This window comes from Humulus lupulus, chromosome 2 (assembly GCF_963169125.1).
Source record: "Humulus lupulus chromosome 2, drHumLupu1.1, whole genome shotgun sequence".
In the NCBI taxonomy this organism is placed as follows: Eukaryota; Viridiplantae; Streptophyta; class Magnoliopsida; order Rosales; family Cannabaceae; genus Humulus; species Humulus lupulus.
The window spans coordinates 263,346,280-263,373,121 of NC_084794.1; the positions used below are offsets into that span (position 1 = coordinate 263,346,280).

At 32.8% G+C, this 26,842-nt stretch overlaps 3 protein-coding genes across 10 annotated transcripts; all 3 read left to right on the forward strand.

The window, feature by feature from the left end:
* The first annotated feature begins 9,288 nt into the window (after window positions 1–9,288).
* On the forward strand, window positions 9,289–12,694 carry LOC133819330 (serine/arginine-rich SC35-like splicing factor SCL28). 4 transcript variants are annotated; one of them, XM_062252537.1, is made up of 7 exons: window positions 9,289–9,653; window positions 9,921–9,998; window positions 10,085–10,249; window positions 10,354–10,421; window positions 10,539–10,578; window positions 11,841–12,089; window positions 12,497–12,694. In XM_062252537.1, the coding sequence occupies exons 1-7, from the start codon at window positions 9,478–9,480 to the stop codon at window positions 12,504–12,506; spliced, it is 786 nt and encodes a 261-aa protein (XP_062108521.1). In that variant the 5' UTR covers window positions 9,289–9,477; the 3' UTR covers window positions 12,507–12,694. The 4 variants fall into 4 exon arrangements, with proteins under 4 accessions (XP_062108521.1, XP_062108520.1, XP_062108522.1 ...); XM_062252536.1 differs by having other exon boundaries at window positions 9,290–9,653; window positions 10,351–10,421; XM_062252538.1 differs by having other exon boundaries at window positions 9,290–9,653; window positions 10,351–10,421; window positions 10,539–10,566.
* A 4,384-nt stretch (window positions 12,695–17,078) lies between these two features.
* Window positions 17,079–17,811, forward strand: LOC133819331 (uncharacterized). 2 transcript variants are annotated; one of them, XR_009886319.1, is made up of 2 exons: window positions 17,079–17,310; window positions 17,385–17,499. XR_009886319.1 is itself a non-coding variant. In XM_062252540.1 (2 exons), exon 2 carries the CDS (start codon window positions 17,395–17,397, stop codon window positions 17,566–17,568), a length of 174 nt encoding a protein of 57 aa, XP_062108524.1. In that variant the 5' UTR covers window positions 17,228–17,305; window positions 17,385–17,394; the 3' UTR covers window positions 17,569–17,811. The 2 variants fall into 2 exon arrangements, 1 of the variants encoding a protein (XP_062108524.1); XM_062252540.1 differs by having other exon boundaries at window positions 17,228–17,305; window positions 17,385–17,811.
* A 4,084-nt stretch (window positions 17,812–21,895) lies between these two features.
* LOC133819332 (probable 1-deoxy-D-xylulose-5-phosphate synthase, chloroplastic) lies at window positions 21,896–25,995 on the forward strand. Of its 4 annotated transcripts, none has more exons than XM_062252541.1 (10): window positions 21,896–22,350; window positions 22,659–22,790; window positions 22,946–23,110; window positions 23,220–23,370; window positions 23,716–23,987; window positions 24,077–24,350; window positions 24,455–24,766; window positions 24,886–25,163; window positions 25,265–25,549; window positions 25,691–25,995. In XM_062252541.1, the coding sequence occupies exons 1-10, from the start codon at window positions 22,207–22,209 to the stop codon at window positions 25,838–25,840; spliced, it is 2,163 nt and encodes a 720-aa protein (XP_062108525.1). In that variant the 5' UTR covers window positions 21,896–22,206; the 3' UTR covers window positions 25,841–25,995. The 4 variants fall into 4 exon arrangements, with proteins under 4 accessions (XP_062108525.1, XP_062108526.1, XP_062108527.1 ...); XM_062252542.1 differs by having other exon boundaries at window positions 22,662–22,790; XM_062252543.1 differs by having other exon boundaries at window positions 21,896–22,341.
* The last annotated feature ends 847 nt before the right edge of the window (window positions 25,996–26,842 follow it).

The window sequence follows — 26,842 nt, forward strand, 5'->3', positions numbered from 1 at the left end:
GTCCTAAAAATTCCAGGAGCTGTTTTTAGAACTCGCATGTCGATGAGTGTCCTAAAAAAGTGTCATAAAATGGTGTTTTTGTAGTAGTGGGCCAACCATACTCAGAAGATGAAATGACGTCTCGGGTATGGAAAAGACGCTTCATTTAATAGTATTGACGACCTAAGCAATGTGGGATCGACACGTGGTGCCTCTCCTGGTGGTGTTAGTGCTCAAAAACCCCGAACGATCATGCCCCGAGGGCGAGCCCTGAGAAGATGACAATTATTTTATCTAAGTCTCCACTGTTCCCGAAAAAGAGTGAAGACTTAGGGGCAAATGTGTTAGGAAATATTGTTTTGCCTCAATGGAAATAGTAAGAAATTACAACTCTATGTAAAATATTACAATAGACAATGATTGATTAAATAAAGTGTTACAACTCTATAACTGAAAATACAAATAAAATAGAGAAAGAAGAAGAAGAGGATTGAAATAGAAAATACAACTCTTGACAAAAAGATACAAATAAACTTGAGGTAGTAAAAGGAAAGATGTAGATGAGATTACAACTCTTAAGCAAAGATACAAGTAAATATAACAAGAAGGATATGAAGAAAAAACAATAAAAGAAAATAAGAACAAGAACAAAATAACAAGATACTCTCACTCACACAACCAAAGTGAAGAGTGTTGGGGATCACCAACTTGAACAAGGTTTGAAACCTTTGTCCAAAAGCATAATTCCCCCTAACTCAAGCACTAAGGGATCTCTCTCAGATATTGGAAAAGCTTTCTGGAATTATCAAGCCTCAAGGTGTTTCTAGCCAAGTGCTCTAATGGAAAGAAATATTGTTGTGTCTTACAAGTGAGCTATAGGCTCCTATTTATAGAGTTTAGAGACACCCTTTGAATTTCAAATTCCATCAACCCCCATGGCTGTTACCAATGTTTAATTGGATTAATATGGAATTAAAAATGAGATTAGGGAGTTATTTGAGTATTTTGAGCCGTTCAACAAAGATTGAAAAAACTGAAAAATTGGTCAATTTTGGCTTGTGGCCGCAGCCACTAGTCTCTGTCCCACAAGTCGCGACCACCAACATTTAGTGGCCGCGGCCGCCGACCAATTTCAGCACTTAAAAATGTGCTGTTTTTCCAAACGGTTCCAAGCCCTCCCAAATGATTTTGTAACTCCCAAAACACATTATTAGGGTTAAAATCATATCTCTAACAGCCATATCACATATGGCTTTATGAAATTCATCTCAATATTGTGTAACAACAATTTTACACAATAAAGGGTAATATTTGGAGTTACAAATTTGTAACACCAAATGTGTTACATCATTTGGATATATCTCATATATCTAAATATTGTAACTCTCTATTATATGTTACAATATGTGACACTTTGTCACATTTATTTAATCTAAAACATTATATTATAATATAATATAATATTACATTATATTATAAAATAATATTACATTCCCCCACTAGATTAAATAGTTATCTATTGTAACACTTATTTAATCAATCATTATATTTTGAAATATAACATATCCCCCACCTGATTAAATAAGAACTCTCTCTTATAGGAGCCATTGCATTAGTGCATAAAGCAAAGTGTTTTTCAACTTGAACTTTACTATAGTGTAATTATCACAAAATTTGTCGAGAATTTGGTTGCACTAGGCATTGAACCATCTTTTCATGATAACAAATCGGTGATAACACACACACCTTTGCGATGTTCACTTAAGACCTCTATGTCTCGCTTTGCACCGTTAATGGCCATGTGCACTTTCCATTCATGGACGTTCTTGAGAATAATCCCAATTCTCATGAGAGGCGGCACCACCCCTAGGTCCATATAGGTAGAATTCTTACAGTATTTCGTTACCAAAAATACTTGTCTTTACAAGACTGAATTCTATTAAAAAACCTTTCAGTTTTAACCCTCCACTTGGTAACACACAAGTACTCAATATCTCACATGGGACTTGTTTTGAGTACAACTAATATTCACCTGATTGACTTGTTGTTACCTATTGAACCTAACACTAGTTGAATAACTAGTGTTAAGATAGGTTACCATCAATCGTGAATCTCTTAAGGGAGTTTAAGTCCCATCCATCGAGATGATGTAGCCACTAAATCCCTCGTTAGTGGCTTAGTGAAAGGATCCGCCAGATTTTCACTTGTTCTCACATAGGATATTGAGATGACTCCTCTTTGAATCAATTCTCTTACATATCCATGTCTTAGACTAATGTGTCTAGACTTCCCATTATACACTCCGCTGTATGCTCTAGCCAATGTCGCTTGGCTATCACAATGTATCGATATAGTAGATACATTATCTTTGATTAGGGGAATCTCTATCAACAGATCCCTTAACCATTCGACCCTCTTTGCCGGTAGTAGCTAGAGCTATGAACTCTGCTTCCATAGTGGAATGAGATATACAGGTTTGTTTCTTGGAACCCCAAGAAATTGCACCTCCACCAAGTGTAAATACCCAACCAGTTGTGGACAAGTTGTCCCCAAGATTGGATATCCAACTTGCATCTGTATATCTTTCTAAAATCGAAGGAAATTTGGAGTAGTGAAGGCTTAGTCATTTGGTTTTCTTAAGATAACCTAGGACTCTTCCAATTGCCTTCCAGTGATCCACACTTGGATTACTTGTAAACCTACTAAGTTTACTTACCACAAATGCCATATCAGGTCTAGTACACTGGGCAGCGTACATTAGACTCCCTATAGCACTGGCGTACTCCAATTGAGCCACCGCTCTTCCTTCATTCTTCTCTAGTTTTACACTATGATCGAATGGAGTATTGGCATCTTTAACCTTGAGATGGTTAAAAATTTTCAATACTTTCTCAACATAGTGGGCTTGCCCTAACGCAAAACCCCCACTATGTTTCTTTACTTTGATACCGAGTATGGTATCAACTTCTCCAAGATCTTTCATCATGAAGGTTGATGATAGAAACCTCTTCGTTTCTTCTATCCCTTTCATGCTTTTACTTAGAATAAGCATGGCATCCACATATAAGCAAACAATGATCACATATCCCTTACAAGTTTTGGAATACAAACACTTATCTCCATTGTTATGTCCAAACCCATTAGACATAATGGCTTGATCAAATTTCTCATGCCATTTCTTAGGAGCTTGTTTCAATCCATATAAGGATTTTACAAGTCTACAAACTTTATGTTCATATTTTGGTAGGACAAACCCTTCGGGTTGTTCCATATAGACCTCCTCATTGAGGTCACCATTAAGGAATGCCGTTTTGACATCCATTTGATGAACATAAAAGTTGTGTATAGAAGCTAAAGCGAACAAGATTCTTATAGAAGTTGTTCTTGCAACATGTGCATAGGTATCGAAATAATCGATACCCTCTTTTTGCCTAAACCCTTTAGCTACTAATCTAGCTTTAAAGGTTTGGATAGTGCCATCAGTGTGGTATTTTATCCTAAATACCCACTTACACCCAATTGGCTTAGACTCCAGTGGGAGGTCTACCAATTCTCAAGTGTTATTGGAAAGAATGGAATCCATCTCATCATTGATGGCTTCTTTCCAAAATGCACTATCTCTCGATTGCATAGCTTCTCTATAAGTCTTAGGATCATCCTCATTGAGAAGTATAATAGGAATTTTCCTAATGACTTCCTCTCTATTTCCTTCTACCATGTAGAATGAAATTCATTGAGAATCTATCTCATCCACTACTAGACTTTTATGATTTTTAAGCCTTTGACTTCTTCTAGGTTCAAAGGGTTGCTTTACATCCTTTTGAGAATTCTCCTCTTGAGAATCAACTTTGGATGTAGAAGCTTGAGAATTGTTCTCATATAACAAATTCTCCTTTAGAGATGTTGAAGCTTGAGAATTGTTGTCACATAATATATTCTCAAAGAATTCAACTTCTCTAGATTCAATCATAGTATTAGACTATAAGTCTAATAGCCTATAAGCTTTACTATTGTTGGCATAACCAACAAAAGCACACTTTATGGCTCTTGAACCTAACTTTGTTCTATTAGGTTCGTTTTTCTTGCAATATGCAAGACACCCCCACACTTTGAAGTACCCTATGTTGGGTTTTCTTCCTTTCCATAACTCATATGGAGATATCTCATTTTTCTTCATTGGTATTCGATTAAGAATGTGACAAGCGGTTAAAAGCGCCTCACCCCATAAGTTGAAGTACAACTTAGAAAACACCAACATAGAATTTATCATCTCTAGATAAGTCCTATTTTTCCTTTCGGCAACACCATTGTGTTGTGGTGTATAAGGTGCAGTGCACTCATGAATTATACCATTTTCTTCACAAAATGTATTGAGTTCATTAGAGAAGTACTCTCCTCCTCTATCACTTCTTAGCACTTTAATTTTTTTATTTAGTTGATTTTCAACTTCTAATTTATACAATTTAAAAGCACCAAAAGTTTCATCTTTATGCTTTAAAAGAAACACATAGGTATATCTGCTAAAATCATCTATAAAAGTAAGAAAATACCTTTTACCACCTCTAGTTAAAATACCATTTAATTCACAAAGATTACTATGGATTAAATCTAGTAAATTAGATGATCTTTCTACACTAGGAAATGGTTTCTTAATCATTTTCGCCTTAACACATGTTTCACATTTACCATAGTTTTTAATATTGCATGCAATCATACCACATTTTACTACTCTTTTCATGGTAGAAAAACCTATATGCGATAGTCTAAGATGCCACAAAAATAAAGAATCATACTCAACAATATAGGCGGAATTAGCATTTTTATTGATAACATTGAAAGTTACATCATTGGTGCACAATTTAACCATACCCTCACAAGAGTACCCATTTCCCAAAAATACATTTGATTTGGTAAGTATAAGTTTACCGGACTCAAAAATGGCTTAAATGTCGGGCTTGCCAAGCGAATCACCACTTACTAAGTTTCTACTCATTTCGGGAACATAAAGTACATTCACTAATGTAACTTTCTTGCCGGAGGTGAAGTAGACATCAATAGTACCTTTGCCAAGTACCTTAGATTTGCCCTCATTGCCCATTTGTATCTCATGGTTGCCCTTTGACTCTTCAAAGGTCTTGAACAATGATTTGTCATAGGTGACATGGACGGTGGCACATGTATCATACCACCACCCTTTCACCTTGCCTTGGACCGCATTCACCTCACTAAGGGTAACAATTATGTTTTCCTCTTGAGTTGCGTTCACCTTAGGTCCTTGTTGGTCTTTTCTACGCCTACACTCTCTAGCATAGTGACCCTTTTTCCCACACACAAAGCAATGACCTTTCTCGCCCTTAAACTTGTTTGGGTTGGTTTTTGGACCCAAAGGTTTCTCATTACCCTTTTTCCCTTTATTTTTGGGATGTTTTGGTTGTGACACCGCATTTGCTTTGGAAGTCTCTCCATTAGACCCCTCCACAAGTTTATCTCTACATATCGATTTCTCTTCGATTCGAATATGTTTTTGGATTTCCTCCAAAGAATAATCATCATTTTTATGAAGGATTCTTTTCCTATAGCTCTTCCAAGTTGGTGGTAATTTAGCCACTATAACACCAACTTGAAAGGCCTCGGGAAGCTCAATCTTTAACACTTTCAATTTATTAACAATAATTTGCAATTCATGAATTTGAGGAAGAATAGGTTTATCACCAAAAAATTTGAAATCAAAGTATTGAGATATCAAAAACTTTTTGGTACCTTCCTCTTCCGCCTTAAACTTTTTCTCAAGTGCATCCCATATCTCCTTGCCCATTTGGTCTCGGTGTAGAGGTCATAGAGCCTATCAGATAGGGCGTTGAGGATATGACCCCTACAAAGAAGGTTGTCCTCCTCCCTCTTCCTTCTCTTCTCCACCTCCTCGGGAATGTCTTTATCAGATGGCTCGGCTAGAGGTGCCAAGGAAGACTCAAGGATGTAGGCGATTTTGAGAGTGGTTAGAAAAAACCTCACCTTGTCTTGCCACCTAGTAAAATTGGATCCATCAAACCTATCCAATCTCACTAGGTCTTGGTTCATGATCTTGATAGTCTCCCCTTCCATTGAAACAAAAAAGGGGTAAGCTTTTGAATGTTAGGAAAAATTGTTTTGCCTCAATGGAAATAGTAAGAAATTACAACTCTATGCAAAATATTACAATAGACAAGAATTGATTAAATAAAGTGTTACAACTCTATAACTGAAAATACAAATAAAATAGAGAAAGAAAAAGAAGAGGATTGAAATAGAAAATACAACTCTTGACAAAAAGATACAAATAAACTTGAGGTAGTAAAAGGAAAGATGTAGATGAGATTACAACTCTTAAGCAAAGATACAAGTAAATATAACAAGAAGGATATGAAGAAAAAACAATAGAAGAAAATAAGAACAAGAACAAAATAATAAGATACTCTCACTCACACAACCAAAGTGAAGAGTGTTGGGGATCACCAACTTGAACAAGGTTTGAAACCTTTGTCCAAAAGTTTATTTCCCCCTAACTCAAGCACTAAGGGATCTCTCTTAGATATTGGAAAAGCTTTCTGGAATTATCAAGCCTCAAAGTGTTTCTAGCCAAGTGCTCTAATGGAAAGAAATATTGTTGTGTCTTACAAGTGAGCTATAGGCTCCTATTTATAGAGTTTAGAGACACCCTTTGAATTTCAAATTCCATCAACCCCCATGGCTATTACCAATGTTTAATTGGATTGATATAGAATTAAAAATGAGATTAGGGAGTTATTTGGGTTTTTTGAGCCGTTCAACAAAGATTGAAAAAACTGAAAAATTGGTAAGTTTTGGCCTTGGGCCGCGACCAGAGACATTAGTGGCCACGGCCACCAACCAATTTCAGCACTTAAAAATGTGCTGTTTTTCAAAACGATTCCAAGCCCTCCCAAAATACATTATTGGGGTTAAAATCATATCTCTAACAGCCATATCACATATGACTTTATGAAATTCATCTCAATATTGTGTAACAACAATTTTACACAATAAAGGGTAATATTTGGAAGTTACAAATTTGTAACACCAAATATGTTACATTATTTGGATATATTTCATATATCTAAATATTGTAACTCTCTATTATATGTTACAATATGTGACACACTTTGTCATATTTATTTAATCTAAAACATTATATAATAATATAATATAATATTACATTATATTATAAAATAATATAACAAAATGTTGTCCTTGCTTTCAGCGTACGACAACGTGGCCAAAATGATCATGTCGTCTAGCCCTCCTCGGAAGCTGGGACCTAATCTGTGAGTGTCGCTCTTATCACTATCGGAGAAGATATTAGGCTGGTTATCAATAAGAGTCACCTCCTAAGAACGTGTTTGGGAGGTGATCAACTTGTTTAAATCTCAAGAGCCTTTCCTCTAAGGAAGGGTTACGCTTGCCAAATGTTAACTAGAGACATACTGAGGGCCACAGACACATGTATGACACCCAGTGGTTACAGAGATCGTGTTGCTGGTTTCATGCAAGTGGCAAAAATGATGTCCCACGATGTCGCCTGACATGGGAAAGCATGCAGCTACCACTCTGACAAGTACCAGGAAACACTTTTCCCAATAGGGCTGAGCATTGGGCGGGTTGGTCGGGTTACAAGACATTTTTACCCGTCCAATGTCATAATCGGGTTAGCAAAAGTGACCCGTAACTTGCCCAATTAAGAAAAAAAAAAATTTAACCCGTCCAATAATTTGGTCGGGTTAACCCGCCCAAACCGAAATTGTATTTTTTTTTGGCGGGTTGGTCGGGTCAACCCGCCCAAACAAAAGTGGTAATTTTTTTTTTAACATTTTTGTAATTTTTTTCTTTTAAATACTAGTGCTAATAGTGTGAAGTTTATATTTTTAAGCTTAAAACAATATTTTAAATTTATAGTAAAAAAATTAAAACAAAACTTAATTAATTTATATATTTATTTGAATATATTAAAAATAATAAATTCTTAATTGGGCGGGTTGGGTTATATTGGGCGGGTTGATAATTATTTTCAATCCGCCCAATGTAACAATTGGGCGGTTTAAATTTTGGTCGGTTTATTCGGGTTGCATTTTTTGGCGGTTTTTTCGGGTTGGTTTGGGCGGTTTATTCGGGTTGTAAAAATTTTTGCACAGCCCTATTTCCCAATAAAGCAATGAACTTGACATCCTCGTATTGGATCTGCCAAATATCCAATGGGGCCCACCAACCTATTTAATGGAATGAAAATCTTCATGTATAGATAACTAGTCCCATTGCGGGAACCATTATTGTAATCAACTCCCATTAATGAGCTTAATTCCCTCAACCGCCTATAAATAGGGCTAGGGCATCACTTGTAAAATGATCAATCTTTGAGAGTGAGAAAAAACACTGTATGAATTCTAAGAGAGCTTGAGCTTTACAAGTTCTGCATCTTCAATACAAGTGACTCGGGGACTATGACTAATTAATAGCCTGAACCACGTAAAACTTGGTGTGTGATCTTCTTTCTATTTATTTGGTAGTTGACAAAAAAACCAGTCAACAATTTTTTTTTTTATAGTTATACAAAAAATACTTAGGGATTTATGCAGTTCACCCCTACTATTTTCGTCACGTGGATAGTTATAATTTTTTTATATGATAGTGTATATTATAATTATTTTGAATATCATGCAAATTTTAGAGAAATTCTAAATAATTTACTGTGTCGGAAACATGGTCCAAACATTTTGTTACACGTGTGGTTGTTATTTTTTTTTATACAAATGTGAAATAACTTGTTTGAATCTTGTTTTTGACACTAAGAACTATAGTTCTTAATTTTTTTAGGAGATTCTAAATAATTATAATGTACACAATCATATAAAATAATTATAATTACCTACGTGCTAAAAATAAAAATGGGTGCATCGATGTGCCTTTTTTGGGGTGCAACTATAAAATTACAAAAAAACTTTTGGGAAATTCTCGAGGGCACCCTGTATTTTCCCTTTCTTGTTTTCTATACTGAAATAATTTACAATATAATTTTTTTGTATGATCGTGTATATTTTAGTTATTTAAATCATCGTGTATATTTTTTAAAAATTCTTACAATATAAAAAATAAGGTAGAAAAAGTTATTTTTCACTCACAATTACTTTTAACACGATAAATAATTCGAAATTTAAAAATAAATTCAGGACAAATTAAATAACCACAATATATATTATAATAAAAAATAAATTCACCTAAAATCATCCATTACTAAAAATAGAAGCTAAATAAAAGCTGGGTGCAGTGTTATGCCCATCTTTAGGGGGGCACGCTAGCAGCACCCAAAATTGTTTCGATCGGGAGGCTTTTTCAACTCTTCCCTCCCTCCAAAACCCAAAATATCCACTCCACTTTCTCTCCCGTTTCCTCTCCTTTGGGTTAGGGTTAGGGTTTTGTGTTTCCCTTACAAACCCTCAAATTGCAGCGTCAATGGCGAAATACAGAAGTCGTAGCAGAAGCTACAGCCCTCGTCGCCGCAGCCGAACCCCACCGCGTGGACGCAAGCGCTATGAGGAAGAACCCCGTGATCGCCACCGTGACCGCCGGGACCGTCGCTCTCCTGCTCCTTCCGGCTTGCTTGTTCGCAATCTCCCTCTCGACGCCAGGTATCTCTATTCTTTCATTTGTTTGCTTTTTTGTCTTTTGTGTAGGTTTTATTCCCTTGAACAGTTCATTTTGTGTGTTCTTTATTTTTCTTTAATGGGTCTTGTTTGTTCTCTAAGCTTAGAAACTTTCCTGTACGTATTGGGCAATCAATCACTAGTTGTTACAATGATATGTGCATGTATATATACCTGACTTCTTCTGTATCTATGCTAGTTGCCCGTAGCAGAATTTTGGGTTTTTATCTATTTATTCACATGTTTGCACAGGCCTGACGATCTTAGAATTCCATTTGAACGGTTTGGGCCGGTGAAGGATGTTTATCTACCTAAGAATTACTACACTGGGTATGACTGGTATATTTATTTCCATATGAAGTCAAATGATAAATGTTATTCCTTGTCATGTTTAAACGATTTATTTTAATTTATAGGGAACCACGGGGCTTTGGATTTGTCAAGTATCGTTATGGTGATGATGCCGCTGAAGCAAAGCAGCAACTGAACCATACAGTTATCGGTGGACGCGAGATAAGAATTGTGTTTGCTGAGGAGAATAGGAAGACTCCTCAAGAAATGCGCACGACCACTCGCCCAAGGTTTCAAAGCATTTTACCCTCTCACCCACTCCTACATTATTCCATTTTGTGATATACTACTTTAAAGATTTTGTTGTTGACTTTGCTGTTCTATCAATCAGTAGTAGTAGCCGACATGGTGGAAGTCATAGACGGAGAACACCACCGAGGTCCCCAAGACGCCGAAACCATTGTCAGTTTGATATTTTCTTGGCATTCAATTGAACTTGAGTAGAAGAAGTTTGCTGAAAGTTGCAACTATTTTTTTTCGCCCTTTTGCTGAATTATCATGAATTTTGTCTGTTCACAGCTTACTCGCGTTCACCATCACCTGTTAGGTATGACTCAAGGTTTGCATTTATAGTTATATTTATTATAAGAATTGGTGTAATTTGTGTGGCCTTTAGTAGTCCTTATTGGTTGAACTGATTTTGTTTGTTTTGGTCTTGTGCTCTTTAGTGTGAAGATGAAATTTAGATATGAACTGTGGCTGTTGTTTGTTTCGTAAGGTGTCTGTTTATTTTTTCTTTGTTGGTAGCTAAACAAAACCAAATGAATGGTGGTTGGCCAGCACCTGGATTTTCGGAAGTGTCTCACTAATAGTGGGGTCTTTTCACCCAGTTGTGGAATAAGAATTATTTGGATGTAAGAGGTTGTGTCAAAGATGCATATTATCATATAAACAATGAATATTGTAATATCTGCTGGTGACCTTGTTTATGCAGATATTAAAGTGAAATGGGAGAGACAATAAAGACTTCTGGATTAATAAAGATTAAAGAGAGAAAGGCCCTAAAAGTAGTGAAGGCAACTTGCTTGCCTTATGAATTATCATAATCTCACTCTGACCAGTGTACATTGTACACCATGCATGGACTTCAAAGTCTTTCTTCTTTTGGTTTTGTGATGATAGCTATCGTTGAATTACCTGACAACAATACTTTTGTCTGAGAGATGACTGGCAGTCACAAATCCCCTTTATTTGCTATTCTTTTTTTTAGCATATTAAAGTAATTGATAGATAGAATGTTTAAAATTTAATACATGTTTTGCATATACCATTCAGTTAGTAAAGAATATAGAGCTTATAGTTGGCCAAAGAAAGATATCATCTTCAAAGATGGGAAGCTATTCAAAGTTTTTACTGGTAGAGGTTTGGTGACATTGTCCAAGGAAAAGATAACAAAGTTTTAGAAAGTTGGGGCAAAGAAGCCATGATGAAAGATGCTCTGATCAACCTGTACCTCAATATAGAGCCTAAACTGTCATTGTTTGGACAGTGTCATATTTTTGTTCAGAAACCTTGAAAAGGTTCAGGTAAAAGTCACATTTTGAATATTAGATGAGGATGCAAGTAGAATTGCTGTTATCTCAAAACAATAATATGGTTTTATTCTCAAAATTTTGTGCCAAATTTCATTTGCTCATTGAGTTTTAGTGGTTTCTGGAAGCAACCACAGGTAATTTTTGCAAATGGGGATATGCTTTGAGTTTTAGTTTGTGCTCAATATATTTGGGAACATCTTGTCTTGCAATATCAATATGAGCTAATTTTGTAAGGAATATATCTTCATTTAATTCTTCTTCTTATTCTATTGGAAATGAATCACAGGTCTAGGGATGATTATCGCTCTCCAGTACGATCTCGATCAATTTCGCGGTCTCCTCCCCGTGAGAATAAGAGCTATAGAAGGTCCCCAAGCCGTTCTCCTCTGCCTAATGACAGAGATTACAAGGGGTCCCCAAGTCCAAGGGCTAATGGTCGAAGTCCATCTGTTGAAAGGACTTCCCCACCAAACCGGTCAAGGAGTCCTAGGGTCAAGGCTCGTAGTCCTTCAATGTCTCGTTCAAGATCTTACAGGTAAATGCTATTAATTGTATATCAATGCTTCTCAATAGGCATGCTTCATAATAGTTATCATATCGATGAAAGAAACATGAAAGTTAGGCCCGGTTTAGTTATTTTCTGGTAGATCCATTATTCCATTTCGTTTGTAAAAAGTTGGCAGAATTAATCCCGTTTATAGAAATTTGGTTGAACCAATATTTGCATCTGTTTATTATCTGGCGATTCTGGTTAATTGTATTATTCTGTTATTTTTCAATCTGATTGAGTGATTTTATTAGTAATGTGTCTTATATCTTGGGTTAGTCTTGATCCTTTACAAAAGACTGAAAGTTCTACCCCCCCTTGGATTAATAGATACTCTCTTTCATTCTACTTTTTGAAAGTCTTACGTTGTCTGATTTTTTCCCCCTTCTGTGCAGTCCTCGCTGACGCTGTTGGGTGCAGTGCTGTTACTCGGGTTGTGTTTTTGTTATATCAACTATAGATGATGTATGCGGTATTCTAGTGACGCATGAAAGCTCTTATAACTGTTGCAGGTAGAATTTCTGTGTTTAATAGACTAAGCTTTTGGATGTTGACAGTGTAAATTTTGGATCTTAATAGTAACTGTTTGTGTAGTCTATGGTGTTATTGATGGTTGGCATTTTTTTTTCATTCAAGAAGTTGCGATTTCTAACTTTTTATGTCCTATACGCGTTTGGTAGTGAAGAAAAGAAAATATTAAGGAAAAGAAAGAAAAGTTGTTTGGCAGATTAGCTGAAAAATGAAAGGAAATAAAGTTGCATTTTAGATTTTCACTATTTTATTTAATTTGTTTTAAATGAAGGTTATTCCAGTAAATTTTTATATATATATTTTTTTGACAAAAGTAAACTTTTATTAGTATTACTTTTTTTTTTAAATTGATATTCACTTTTTCTCTCTATGTTAGGAGAGATTTATTTTTCCTCTCGCCTTTTTCTTCTTTACCAAACAACTTCAAATTTTGCTTTCTATGCACATTTTTCTTTCAAAATTTCCTTCCTCATTTTTCTCCTTTGCCATACATAATGTTACTATAAGCTTCTTCTGTATCTTAGTATTCCAGGGCTGGGTACTAGGCTTCATTGAAGTGGCATAAAACGAGTCGATCAGGTTCCTATTAAGGGCTAACTCTAGCTTTCAAAATGTGCTGTTCTGACTTTTATAGGCAATATTGGGGTTTATATATGACAATAGGGCTGAACATCGTTTGGTTTGGATGATTTTTTTCTATTCTAAAATTCAGATTTTGGTTTCTGGTTCGGATTGGTGCGATCCAAAAACCAATCGACCTACTTACAACACAAAAAAAAAACCAACTGATTTAGAACCTTAAAACTGTCCAAACCGAACATGATTTTTTTTTTTTTTTAAATAATTTATAAGAAAATTTAAGTTTAAAAAAATGTAGATTATTGGAATCTATTTTTTTTTTATCTTTTATTGTAATATGAAATTGATTTATTTAATTTATTAACTTAAAGATTTTAATTTTATGATTTGAAAATCTAAATATATGGTTACAATGTTATATCCACAAATTTGAAATCTAATCATATTCGATCGGTTTCTATTTGTACGGTTGGTTTGTGACCAACTTATAAACCAATCGATTTAATATCGGTTTTTGCCAAGGCGGTTTTAACGATTTTCGGTTCCGTCAGTTTCAGTTTTTTTGGTGTTCGGGCAGTCAGTTTGAGCGATTTATTTAGTTTTTTTTTATTTTTTGCACAACCCTATATCACAGCACTTGAAACTAGACTAAAAATAAAGCTCTTCATTAGCCAGATGATGAATGTACCAATTTTATTATTTATATATCACTGACCTTTATTTAAATCCTTAAAACCTTTATTTAAATCACCTTTTTGGATTTTGGACGACAACAACAATAGTTTAATAGATTTCATATTGCTCCCTCAAACTTCAAAAAACAACATTTGATATCCGCAATTTATGGTTTGGAGGGGGTTAACACTTTCATTTCCATGCTTAGTATTGCATTGGGTTATGGTTTATGATCTCATTCCAAAGAGCATAGTTTTGCAAATCGAACTCGATTTCTATTGGTTTTATATTGTAATACACGCATCCATAGTACTAAGTACATGGTTGGTTGGATGAGATGACTTTTTAAATGAAATACTAATATTTGGTTTGTCAATTAAACAATAGAATCCCCTTATACTATTTTACTTTAAATGAAAGGTTTATACATTTTTAGACCATGTGTTTTGTCTTATTACTTGTTTGGACCCTGTGTTTTAATAAATTATTTTTTGGACCCTATATTTTGTAAATTAGTTAAAATAGAACCCTAAACCTAATTTTGGTCAATATTTTCTCAACTAAAATCACAAATAATTTACCAAACTAACAATCCAGAATAAAAATAAAATCATTCTACTTAAAAACTGTATTGTTATATTCAATTTTTTCTTCATAAAAATTGAGTTTAAGGTTTTATTTTAACCATTTTACAAAACATAAGGTCAAAAAAGTAATTTATCAAAACACAGGATCCAAACAGGTAATGAGACAAAACACAGTCTAAAAAGGTATAAACCCTTAAATTAAAGTCTTAGTCTATAAAATATGAATAATTTTGTTAATACATCACTAATTTCATTCCATCCTTGTGTCTAACAAAACAATAATTTTGATTATAACTTTATTTCAAAGTGTAACCAAACAATATAATATTATTCTTCCTATTACTAAGACTATTCTTATTATTCTATTACAATTCTCATTACCATTTTAATTTCATTTCCATGAACCACCAAACGCAATCCAAGTACTTTTCACAATGTGTATCTAGTAGTAGTGACTAGTGATCATGTACTTCATCAATCATCATTCTAGAAGTTAAATCTGTTTACAGTCTTGTAGTCCCACGCCTTTTCTATTAAATAGTATGATAAAATAAGAGAATACTCTCTTAATATTAAAAGTCAACTTGACATGAGTGGCAAAGGGTAGAGAAGTGATGCAATGTGCAAGATTTAGTTAGAGAAAGTTTTGAAAGTACTATTTTGTCCTTGATAAAAAAATTATGTGCTGGCCACATTAGTAATTTCAGCTAGTGATTTAAAGAAAGCTAATTAATTGTCCTTAATTGATTATGTTAGATTAATTCAGGGATTTAATTATATTATTTTGGACATTGTGTTTTGTTTCACTGGTTGTTTGGACCTTGTGTTTTAACAAATTACTTTTTAAACTTTTTAGAGACCTTGTGTTTTGTTCCACTACTTGTTTGAACATTTTGTTTTAACAAATTACATTTTGGACTATGGATTTTGTAAAATGATTCAAATAAATTCCTAAACCTGATTTTGATGAAAACAAATTGAATATAATAACACAATTGTTAGACATAATGATTGTGTTTTTGTTTTGAGTTGTTAGTTTGATGAATTATTTATGATTTTAGTTCAAAAAACTATGATCAAAATAGAGTTTATGAGTTTATTTAAACTATTTTACAAAACAAGGTCCAAAAAGTAATTTGTTAAAATCCAAGATCTAAATAAGCAATGAGACAAAACACAGAAACAAATAAGATATGAACATTTTTTTCTCCTTAGACCAGATTGTCGTTCCATTAATAACTCGAGGAGCAATATTATATTCTTTTTATTAAATGACCATCAATTATTAAAAGTGGATATATATACGGTATAATCTTGATAAATTAATATTCGATTAATTGATAAGTTCAGTTAAATTATATTTTTCTCCGGTTCCAAAACGGTCTTTCTCTAATTTGCTAAATTTATAAAATAATAATTTTTCATAAAAAAATATAGGTTTCACTTGATTTATAAATTGATAATCTCCCTATTCATGAAAATAATTTTAGTTTTTTACAAATAAAGATAATTCATGACACCTGTTTATTCTTGATTCATGGATAGAGAGATTGAATACATTGTATACATGTTAATAAATCTGAAATAGTATTGTTCATTAATAATTTAGGCGCATTTATCAAATTTTGACATGTAAGTACATACACTCAATGTATTTTCATAATTATTTGATAAATTAAAATTTTATTAACTAATGCATAGATTAATAAATTATCATGGTTCCAACATTATTAGTTTATAGAGATTTTATTGTGTATATATATATATATATATATTTTAAAATTATAAATTAGATAAAAATGAGTATTTAAAAGTCATTACTACCTAAGGAATGATTGGTTCACAATCTATATTCAATTTTAAGTTTTTGAATACTAAAATAGAAATGACCCACGTAATTCTTGATTGGTGAGCTATTTTCAAAAATAAGTCCATGACAATTTCTAATTTTCTACAAATCCACAAGCTTTAGACTAAAATAAACAGGACCTACTGATATTTAAAATTCAATATCACAAACCAATCAAATATTATTTTCAAAATAGTACTTTTCTAATCAAATTCACAATCCAAATATTTTATTTTTTAAAATAAACCAACCATACCCTAAATTGTTCTTAAAATCCTTTCTATCAAATTACTTTTCTAGTTAATTCATCTTATGATCACCCCAACTTTCTGTAACTCCTTCATTTGCTATCTCTAACCAACTATTCACTTTGAACTCGATGACCCAATGATTTATGAACCAAACCAGCACTAAAAAGAAAAAAAATGTTTAGTTGTTTTTCATGAAAATTTGAATTTTTTGATTAAGCACAATGGTCTCCATACTTGCATAATTCAGGTTAGTTTCTATATACTTTATATATTTAGAAGCCTAACTGATACAATGGGTAAAATTCAAGGGCTAATTCTGATATTAACTCCAAAATATACCAAGTGTTGAAATAATTTATTTTCAATGAACTTTAATAATAAAAAAAAAGATTTATGTGGATTTTTTGAATTCTGTTATTTTTTTTTTTGAGTAACTTTTGAATTCTAATTTTGATCCTCTAAGAGAGAGTAAATGTGAAAGATTGTATGTAAATTTAAAATTTAATCTCAATTAGAGTTTGATGAGAAAATTCCAGTTTGTTGTCGTTTTGACACGTTATGGTCGTTTGTCGTTTTGAGCTTCATTGTCCTTTCTCATTTGAATGCCGTTTCTTAATGTAATTGTCGTTTATTTCTTTAGTTGTCGTTTGTGAACTCTATTGTATATCAGTAAGTATAGGCTAACCCAGTCGCAAACCCTAAATCTCAAATTCACAACCCTTTCAGACCAAGGTCAGGTACTATTTTGGATTCTATTTGTCAAGTTCTTGTAGTAATTTGATTTGATTTTTGTTTTGGGTGGGTTTTTCAGATTGAAGAAAATGGGTGACAAGAAAAAGAAAGCTACGATATTCATTCGACTTGTATCAGCTGCTGGGACTGGTTTTTTCTACGTGAAGAAGAAGCCATCGAGAATGGTGGAGAAGCTTGAGTTTAGGAAATTTGACCCTCGAGTGAATCGTCATGTTCTATTCACTGAGGCCAAAATGAAATGAAAGGAAAATGGATAAAAAATTTGGGTCCATAGGTTTGTTAAAGCTTTTTTTCATTTTGCTCAGTACCCAGATTTTTTTGATGTCTTTTTTAGACAATCTTGTTCTATGATATCAAATAGAATTGGGTTCTTATTATTGATTGACACTGATAGTGGGTTTATTCTCTCGAAGCTATATTGAATGAGAATTTGATCCATATCTGATATTTATTTAGAAAAATAGAGATTAAATTCATATCTTTCATATATTTTGTTTCTTCACATTATTTTACATGGATGCTGACAATGAATTTTGAATGAACTCTCTCGTGTTATTGGGTTGATACTTTGTGATGATTATGACCATTATAGCTTTAAACTTGAGAACCTGAATTGTGATAGGTCTATCAATATTAGGTTTAGGCTTTTGAATGAACTCATCTCTCTTGTGTTATTGAGTTGTTTGTGGAATGGTTTTTTTTTTCCCTTATGTGAGTCAAGACTATTCTGGCTGAAGGTTAGGCAGAGGTTTTAAGTTGTGGAGTGTAGTAGTAGTAGTACGAAGTACTAACTAAAGGTGTGTGTGTGAAGTCCTAACTCTAAATTTCTGTTAACCCCTTTGATTTCCAATCCCTTAATTAAATTTTATTGCTATAGTTCGTATTACTTACAAGGCTCGTTGTACTAACCAATACTTGATTATTCTACATAGATATAGTCATGTTTAGAAAATAAGATCGGATTGGATATGATAAGAAGGTTCGGCTGTGCGATTTTGCTATGACTCTGGAATAACTTAATCTTATTACAAAAGTTGGAATAGTTATATTATATTCAATCATCATCTTTATGTATTTTAATGCTAAAAAACAAATTGTAATTCTGTATCTAACTTGTTTTCTCATAATTTATTATTAAAAAATTGATTAACTCATTCGTTCTTCTATTTCCTTTTTTTTAATCCAGTCATACTCTCCAAACGGGACGTATAAGTTATTATAATTTGTCTTTTTAATATATGTTTTAGATTTTGATTCATTAAGTTCATGAATATGAATATGTTTGCGCTCACAATTCAAATTCATGTTCATATTCATATTCCAACTATTACAATCAAATCAAAGAAAAAAGGAGTTTAAGGAATTTGTATGCAAATTGTACCATTCACTACTAGTATTTAGACAACGCATCAAACCTAATTGATATTGACAATTGGTGATAGTGTGTGTTTGTTCCCACTAGGTTGTGAGTGGGATTATAGTGAAGGCCTTTGAGTCAAGTATTTATTTCACGGCTATGTCCTAACATGAAGGGTAATTTACTTTTCCAACCTACTAAATGCAACATTTCTAGAAGGTTTTTAGCCTAAAAACAGGGTCATATAGGGTTGTTCTTTACCATAGAAGTTACTGCCCCACTTTGATTTTAATGTTAATTTTTTCTTCTTCTCATTCATAATGATGATAATAATTGTTTCTTCTATTATTGTCATTCATAATAATGATAGTAATTGTTTCTTCTATTATTTTCGTTCATTTTTTATAACTAAATTTCCATTATGAAACTCAATTTTACAGCATGGATTATAATAGCAAATAATTCTCAATTGTTTTGGCTATTGAAAATTATACAAATATCCCTTTATATTTAAATTCATTCTTATGTCAAAATATAATCAAAATTAAATGAAAAAAATTATGCGTTTGGGAAAGCCACCATGTAATTGGATGTGGGTATAATTCGGGGTAATTATTCAATTTAGTGTGTTTGCCTAATCATGTAATTCCTAATCATGTAATTACACAATTGTCATGTAACTGAAGATAATTGGAGTGCTCTAATTACACTCTCTAATTCTCATAGCACCTCATGATAATTGAGTGTAATTACTAAATACAATCAATTTTAGTAATTATTACATAATATTATTTTACTGTGTAATTATTAATTGTTTTGCCAAACATAACAATAAGAATTCATAATTAATTATCACTTGACATCCAAATATATATTGTATTTTAAAATATATAGTATAATTACTATGATATGTAATTATTACCTAGTAATTACACTACTACTTCCAATCACGCCCATGAGAACTAAAGAATTCATTTATTTGTTGGGTTATTTTTTAATTGTATTTTTATCTTTTACACAAATTAAATATATGTATTTTCTTTTTAATTTATATATTGTTTTTGGCTTAATAATTACCACGAGGACTCACCTCTAATGGAATGGGGATACTCTTCTAAATGAGAAATGAGACACGAAAGAGAAAATTTTCCATCCCCATTGTTAAATTGAGTAAGGGTGGGGATCACACTTTCTATCCTGACAAGATCCTATTTATTTTTTAAATATTTTTTTAATGAATTTATATTTTCCATTATGTGTTATTGGAGTATAATAATGACTTATTTTTTTACATATTTTAAATTTTAATAATATTTAGTTAAATATTGTGTAATAATTTAGTTTTTATATAATGCACTATTTTTATTTCAAAATTTAATTTTTTTAAATAATGGGTACTCGTAAAAATTCTCTTCCCTAATGGTAATTATCCGCTACGCTCCCAACAGGGAATATGCGAAAATAATGATAGAGATGTGAATTAAAATTGTTAATTGAGACATGGTGGGAGCACTCTCCGCTCAGTGCATCTCTAATTATAATGTAATTTTTACACTAAAATAGTGTAATACTGTACTACTTATTTTTTAATTTCCAAATTATTATATTATCTTTTTCTTCTTCATCTTTTTTCTTTTATTTTTATTTTTATAAAAGTAGAATAATTTAATTTTTTTACTGGTACAAAAAGAGATATATTGAAGATGAATTTGATATGAAGATATAAAATAAAAATTAAAAAAAGTAAATAATGGAAATAGTGTTGCACCACATATTACTATAACATTTTTAAAAATAGTGCTTAGAAAATTTTACTTCCCATTTTTTGTACTTTTTATTTTGTTATTTTCCACATGAATTTTAATAATATTAATTTATAATTTTTTTAAAATATAAAATTTTAAAGAATGTTTACTTGTCAATCATCTACGCAATATAGTTTAAAAAAACTCAAAATCTCATATTTTAATATCCACTTAAGTATCTCTTATTTTAATAGTATTATATAAATGGAAGTGTTGGTAGGAGCATTTCTCTTATGAAAATGTATTTTTCTTCCCTTTCAACTAATGATTATGGTTAAGAGCAACCAATAACCACATATACTACGTTATACAGTTGAATAATAGTTCTTTCATTTTATAGCACTCCAAGAATGTAAAATGTCAAATTCTTTATAATATAAAGAAAAAATTGTTAAATAGACTTTCATTGATGTAAAGTTATATTTTTTTTACCTAAATAAATAACATTTCTCTATATGTAGTGAAATACTATTCATCAAGCTATAAGTATTTTATTATTTTTTTATAAACTTTTATATATATATATATGAGTGTGATACGATTATATTTAATTATTTTATTTTTTAAAATAAATAAAATATTTTAAAAAAATATAATATTTAAATGATGTAGAGAAAAATAAAGAAGCTGATGTATGATATAATGTAAAATTTTGAGGTAAATTATAAAACAATATATTTTGGTGGTGTATTTTGTAATACACTTTTTCTATAATATTTAGCTAAAACTCACAAAAATATCTTTCATCAGTTCTTTTATACATATATTTATAATAGTTATGCACAAACTCTAATTAATCCATATCTATACATTTACGTATCCTTTATATAATATTTTAATATTATTATTTTTTCAATTATTTTATTTTACTTTAATTAATAAAATATGTTTAAATATATAATATTTAAATAGTCTAGAGAAATATATAGAGAAACTGATATATGATATAATGTAAAACTTAGATGTAAAATAAAAAAATATATATTTTGATGAAATATTTTAAAAGATGGAGTAAACTATTCATTGTGAGTGCTCTTAGATTCTAAAGATTAGTACTCATATTACTAAGAAAAAAATAAAATAAAATAAAATAAAAATAGAAAAGGCATTGACCTTAGATTCCAAAGTTTAGTATTCATAATACGAAGAGAGAAATAAAATAAAATAAAAATAGAAAAGGCATTGACCTTAGATTCGAAAGTTTAGTATTAATATTATGAAGAGAAAAATGAAATAAAAATAGAAAAGGCATCATATCTATCTAACAATATTCAATCTATCCATTTGAGATTTCTAGTGACGTGGCCCAATGAACGTGGGCAAACCATGTTTCTGCTCAAGCACAGTAAATGGTGTGTATGTGTGTGTTGTTAAGGTAAAGACTATATATATAATATATATGGAAATCCAATATCCATGGTGATATGATATTTGGTGCGAGTCAAAAAAACCCTCTCTCCGGGTTGGCCACTTTGGTCTTTTAAAAAAAGGTTTTCACTCAGTGACACTCACTATCAACCTCTCAAATTTTTTCTTTTATATAACGCTCCACCATACCATACCATCTCTACCACCTCTTCCTTAGTGGGAATTTAGGCTCTTCTTCTTGGGCATTCCATTAATAACTCGGTGTTCTTTTTCTGGGGTTTTCTCCATTTGACCTCTAGTTAAGGTTTTGAAGCTGCTTGAGGTTTGTTATTGTCTCTTTTCTTCTTGTAATGGCGTTTTGTACATTATCATTTCCTGCTCATATTAGCCGGGCAACCACACCAGTTTCGGATCTTCACAAAACTAGCTCTTTCTCTTCTCGGTTTTATTGGGGAGCAGATCTGTTGCGGCCATCTCAATACAAGGTTAATCAGGTTTTGTGAATATTTTTTTTGAACCAAGAAAAAAATGTTCATTTTGCGTTTGAAAGAATACCCATGTTGTAGTATTGAGTTTGGAGAATTGGGTTTTGTCCATTGTGTGAATTTTTAGTTTTCTTCCTCTGCTTTGGTATTTGTTTTGAGTTTGTATTATGTTTTCTAGGTAAAGCATGCTAAAATAAATCCAAACAAAATATTATTCTAAATTTTAAATTTGGAAACTCATTTTCTTTTTCCCTTGAGGTAAAGAACAGAAAATGAAGTTACTGAAAGTTATGGCTTTTTTGTTTGGATTTGTTCAGCAGGTCAGGAAAATACAAAGTGGGGTTTATGCATCACTGTCAGAAAGTGGAGAATATCACTCAAGGAGACCACCAACTCCTCTCTTGGACACAATAAATTTTCCAATACATATGAAAAATCTCTCTGTTAAGGTACATAACTGAGGCCTGAGAGGCCTATCTATAGTTCTTGAGCAACTCAAGTATGATTTTTTCTTCATCTTCTTTGAAGCGTTTTATATAACAGCAGGACCAGATTTAATACTTGGTATCTTACATGTACTTTTTTTTTCTTCATTTTTTTTCAGGAGCTTAAACAGTTATCAGATGAACTACGGTCTGATGTCATCTTCAACGTTTCTAACACCGGGGGTCACCTGGGCTCAAGCCTCGGTGTTGTCGAGCTTACTGTGGCTCTTCATTATGTCTTCAATACTCCTCAAGATAGGATACTATGGGATGTTGGTCATCAGGTTTCAATCTCATTCTATTTGTTTCCATAAACAAGCAAAGGAAAAAAAAGTGGACGAAGAAGAAGAGGTATGGTTTTTTAATGTGACTGACTTTATATTGATTTTGTAGTCCTACCCTCATAAAATCCTGACTGGAAGAAGAGATAAGATGCACACCATGAGGCAAACCAATGGGCTAGCCGGATTCACTAAGCGGTCTGAGAGTGAATACGATTGTTTTGGGACTGGTCATAGCTCTACCACCATCTCAGCAGGCTTGGGTAATTTCCTGGTCTCATCTATGTATTGAAGAACCTTTAATTTGATTTCACTCTTAAAGGTTACAATAACTTTAGATGAGAATGATACAATATCTGGAAATTGTTTGTTCATAAATATTTCCACTTTACATCCATCTTTTTCTAAACATTTTACTATTCCATGATTCTCAGAAAGTAGAGAAACAGCTTCATTTTTTAAAAATTCATCTATTTGTTTGTGGATAGATGCCACATGATATTGTGGAAATTCTTCTGGTGATATAGGCATGCATAGATGATATTATCTCATTTTCTTTTATTTTTAGTTACAAATATTGTATTTTAAATTTCTTCATCTTGGCGTAGGAATGGCCGTTGGAAGGGATCTTAAGGGAAGAAAGAATAATGTAGTGGCTGTCATAGGTGATGGCGCCATGACCGCAGGTCAAGCTTATGAAGCCATGAATAATGCTGGGTACCTTGATTCCGATATGATTATCATCCTTAACGACAATAAACAGGTTTCTCTACCTACTGCTTCTCTTGATGGGCCCATACCACCTGTTGGAGCTTTGAGTAGTGCTCTCAGTAGGCTGCAATCAAACAGGCCTCTCAGAGAATTAAGAGAAGTAGCCAAGGTAAGTAATCAACAGAATCAACTATTGTGAGGCAATTCTATCTTAGATGATTGAATCTGAACTGATTTTTCTAAACAATATTCTTCTAGGGAGTTACTAAACAAATTGGTGGATCAGTGCATGAATTGGCTGCAAAAGTTGATGAATATGCTCGTGGTATGATAAGTGGTTCTGGGTCAACACTATTTGAAGAGCTTGGACTCTATTACATAGGTCCAGTTGATGGTCACAATATAGATGATCTTATTTCCATACTAGGAGAGGTTAAGAGCACTAAAACAACAGGTCCAGTCTTGATCCATTGCATCACTGAGAAAGGACGAGGATATCCATATGCAGAGAAAGCTGCTGATAAGTACCATGGTATATACACCACTATAATTGCTGGATCTGATTTTCAGTTGAGATGCTATGAAGTATGAAGGAATATAATGCTAGGAAATAACACTTGCATATGTGCCTTGCAGGGGTGGCCAAGTTTGATCCAGCAACTGGAAAGCAATTCAAAGGCACTTCTAGCACACAGTCATACACAACATACTTCGCAGAGGCTTTGGTTGCAGAAGCAGAAGCAGACAAAGATGTTGTGGCAATCCATGCTGCAATGGGTGGTGGAACAGGCTTGAATCTCTTCCTTCGCCGTTTTCCAACAAGATGTTTCGATGTTGGGATAGCAGAACAGCATGCTGTTACTTTCGCTGCTGGTTTGGCCTGCGAGGGCCTTAAGCCTTTCTGTGCAATATACTCATCTTTCATGCAGCGGGCCTATGATCAGGCAAGTTCCATTTCCATCATTACATTGGTATTTGCTTTGGTGCTACAATGTAGTAGTCAGAACATTAATGTACTGGCATATTTTGCTAAAAACTATTGGGTTTACCGTTTATGCCACAGGTAGTACATGATGTTGATTTGCAGAAGTTGCCAGTTAGATTTGCAATGGACAGAGCTGGACTTGTTGGGGCTGATGGTCCCACACATTGTGGCGCTTTTGATGTAACTTTCATGGCATGCCTCCCTAACATGGTGGTGATGGCTCCTTCCGATGAGGCTGAGCTCTTCCACATGGTTGCCACTGCCGCTGCCATAGATGACAGACCTAGTTGTTTCCGTTACCCCAGGGGAAATGGAACTGGTGTTGCACTTCCTCAAGGGAATAAAGGCATCCCCCTTGAGGTAGCTTTCCACTTAATCCAGTACTATAATATATAGTCTTGAAACATTTCTTTTCAATCTCCAAAATCTTAACTGTATGTTTGTATGCAAACTCCGTTCAGATTGGAAAAGGCAGGGTATTGGTTGAAGGGGAGCGAGTAGCACTTTTAGGCTATGGAACAGCAGTTCAGAGTTGTTTGGCTGCAGCAGCCTTAGTCGAACCGCACGGTCTACGGCTAACAGTTGCTGATGCTCGCTTTTGCAAGCCTTTGGATCATGCCCTCATTCGCGAACTTGCCAAAAATCACGAGTTTTTGATTACAGTAGAAGAAGGATCTATAGGAGGTTTTGGATCTCATGTTGCTCAGTTTATGGCCCTTGATGGCCTTCTTGATGGCAAAACAAAGGTACACATCTTGAAAGGTTTTCCTAACTAAAGTAAAAAGTGTGGCCTTTTCCATTGAAGTACAAGTATTAGTACTATTTCTCAATATTATTCTCAACACACAAATCACCATACTCAGCTACTTGAACCTTAATTTTTGCAGTGGAGACCAATTGTTCTACCTGATCGATACATTGACCACGGTGCGCCTGCTGATCAGTTAGCCGAAGCTGGTCTCACGCCTCCTCACATTGCAGCCACTGTTTTTAATGTACTAGGACAAACAAGAGAGGCCTTGAAGGTTATGACGTGAGTGAGAATCAAGAAACTTATATAGAAGATAATTTTTTTTTTACACATTTCATAAAGTAAAAAAGAACAAAAATATATATGTTGACGTGATGAATAAGTTTATAGTTTGTGTAAAGGTAATTAGCATTTAAGGCAATGTGATCCTTCTCCTTCTAATTTCTCAAAGTAGCAAGGCTAGCTATCAATGCAGAAGAAACCGAATGATCAAATATACACACGAGTAGAGTCTCCTTAAAGCGTGTTTTATTAGTATTACTCAAACTTATTATGGCCAACTCATAATGAAATATTTACCCCTTAAAGATCAAATAAAAATGGGGATTTTTTTAAAATGTGGGATTTTAAAAGATAATATATAAAAATATGGCATTCCCATATATGTAACTCTCGCATAAATTATTTTTAAAAAGACATTTTATATGGCTTTTTTTGACAATTAAATTTAAAAAAAACCCATATTATTACGTGTTAATTATGCAGTCAACAACAAGAACATTATCCTTATAAATAAAAAACATGATTGATTTAAATATTTTATATATATATATATGTTGACAAGATTTTTGGTCAATAGGAGATTTAGGAATCTGAAATAGAGATATTAAGTTTTTTACATATCCAATATAAAGAAATATAAAACTCACAATTTACGTGGTTTAATGGTTAAAATCTACCTAGTCCACGAGTCACTATTATTGATCTGTTTAGGAACTCTAAGTAGAGTTATTTACGACAATTTTGGTAGAGATTTTGCATACAGAATGTCCGTCCTTTTTACAGTCCATTCCTCTTGTATTTATAAGGAATTATGGTGAAAAATATTGGGTAACCGTAATATAATTGGTAACATACATTATTGGGTAACTTCCCAAGTTAATGAACATTTAAATATCCTAATAAAGCCTATTGTCGTTTTACATCAATCTATAAATATTTATAACGACCGTATGCATTAATTGCGCATACGGGTATCCGAGTCTATAGGGATTCTCCCTTACGAGCT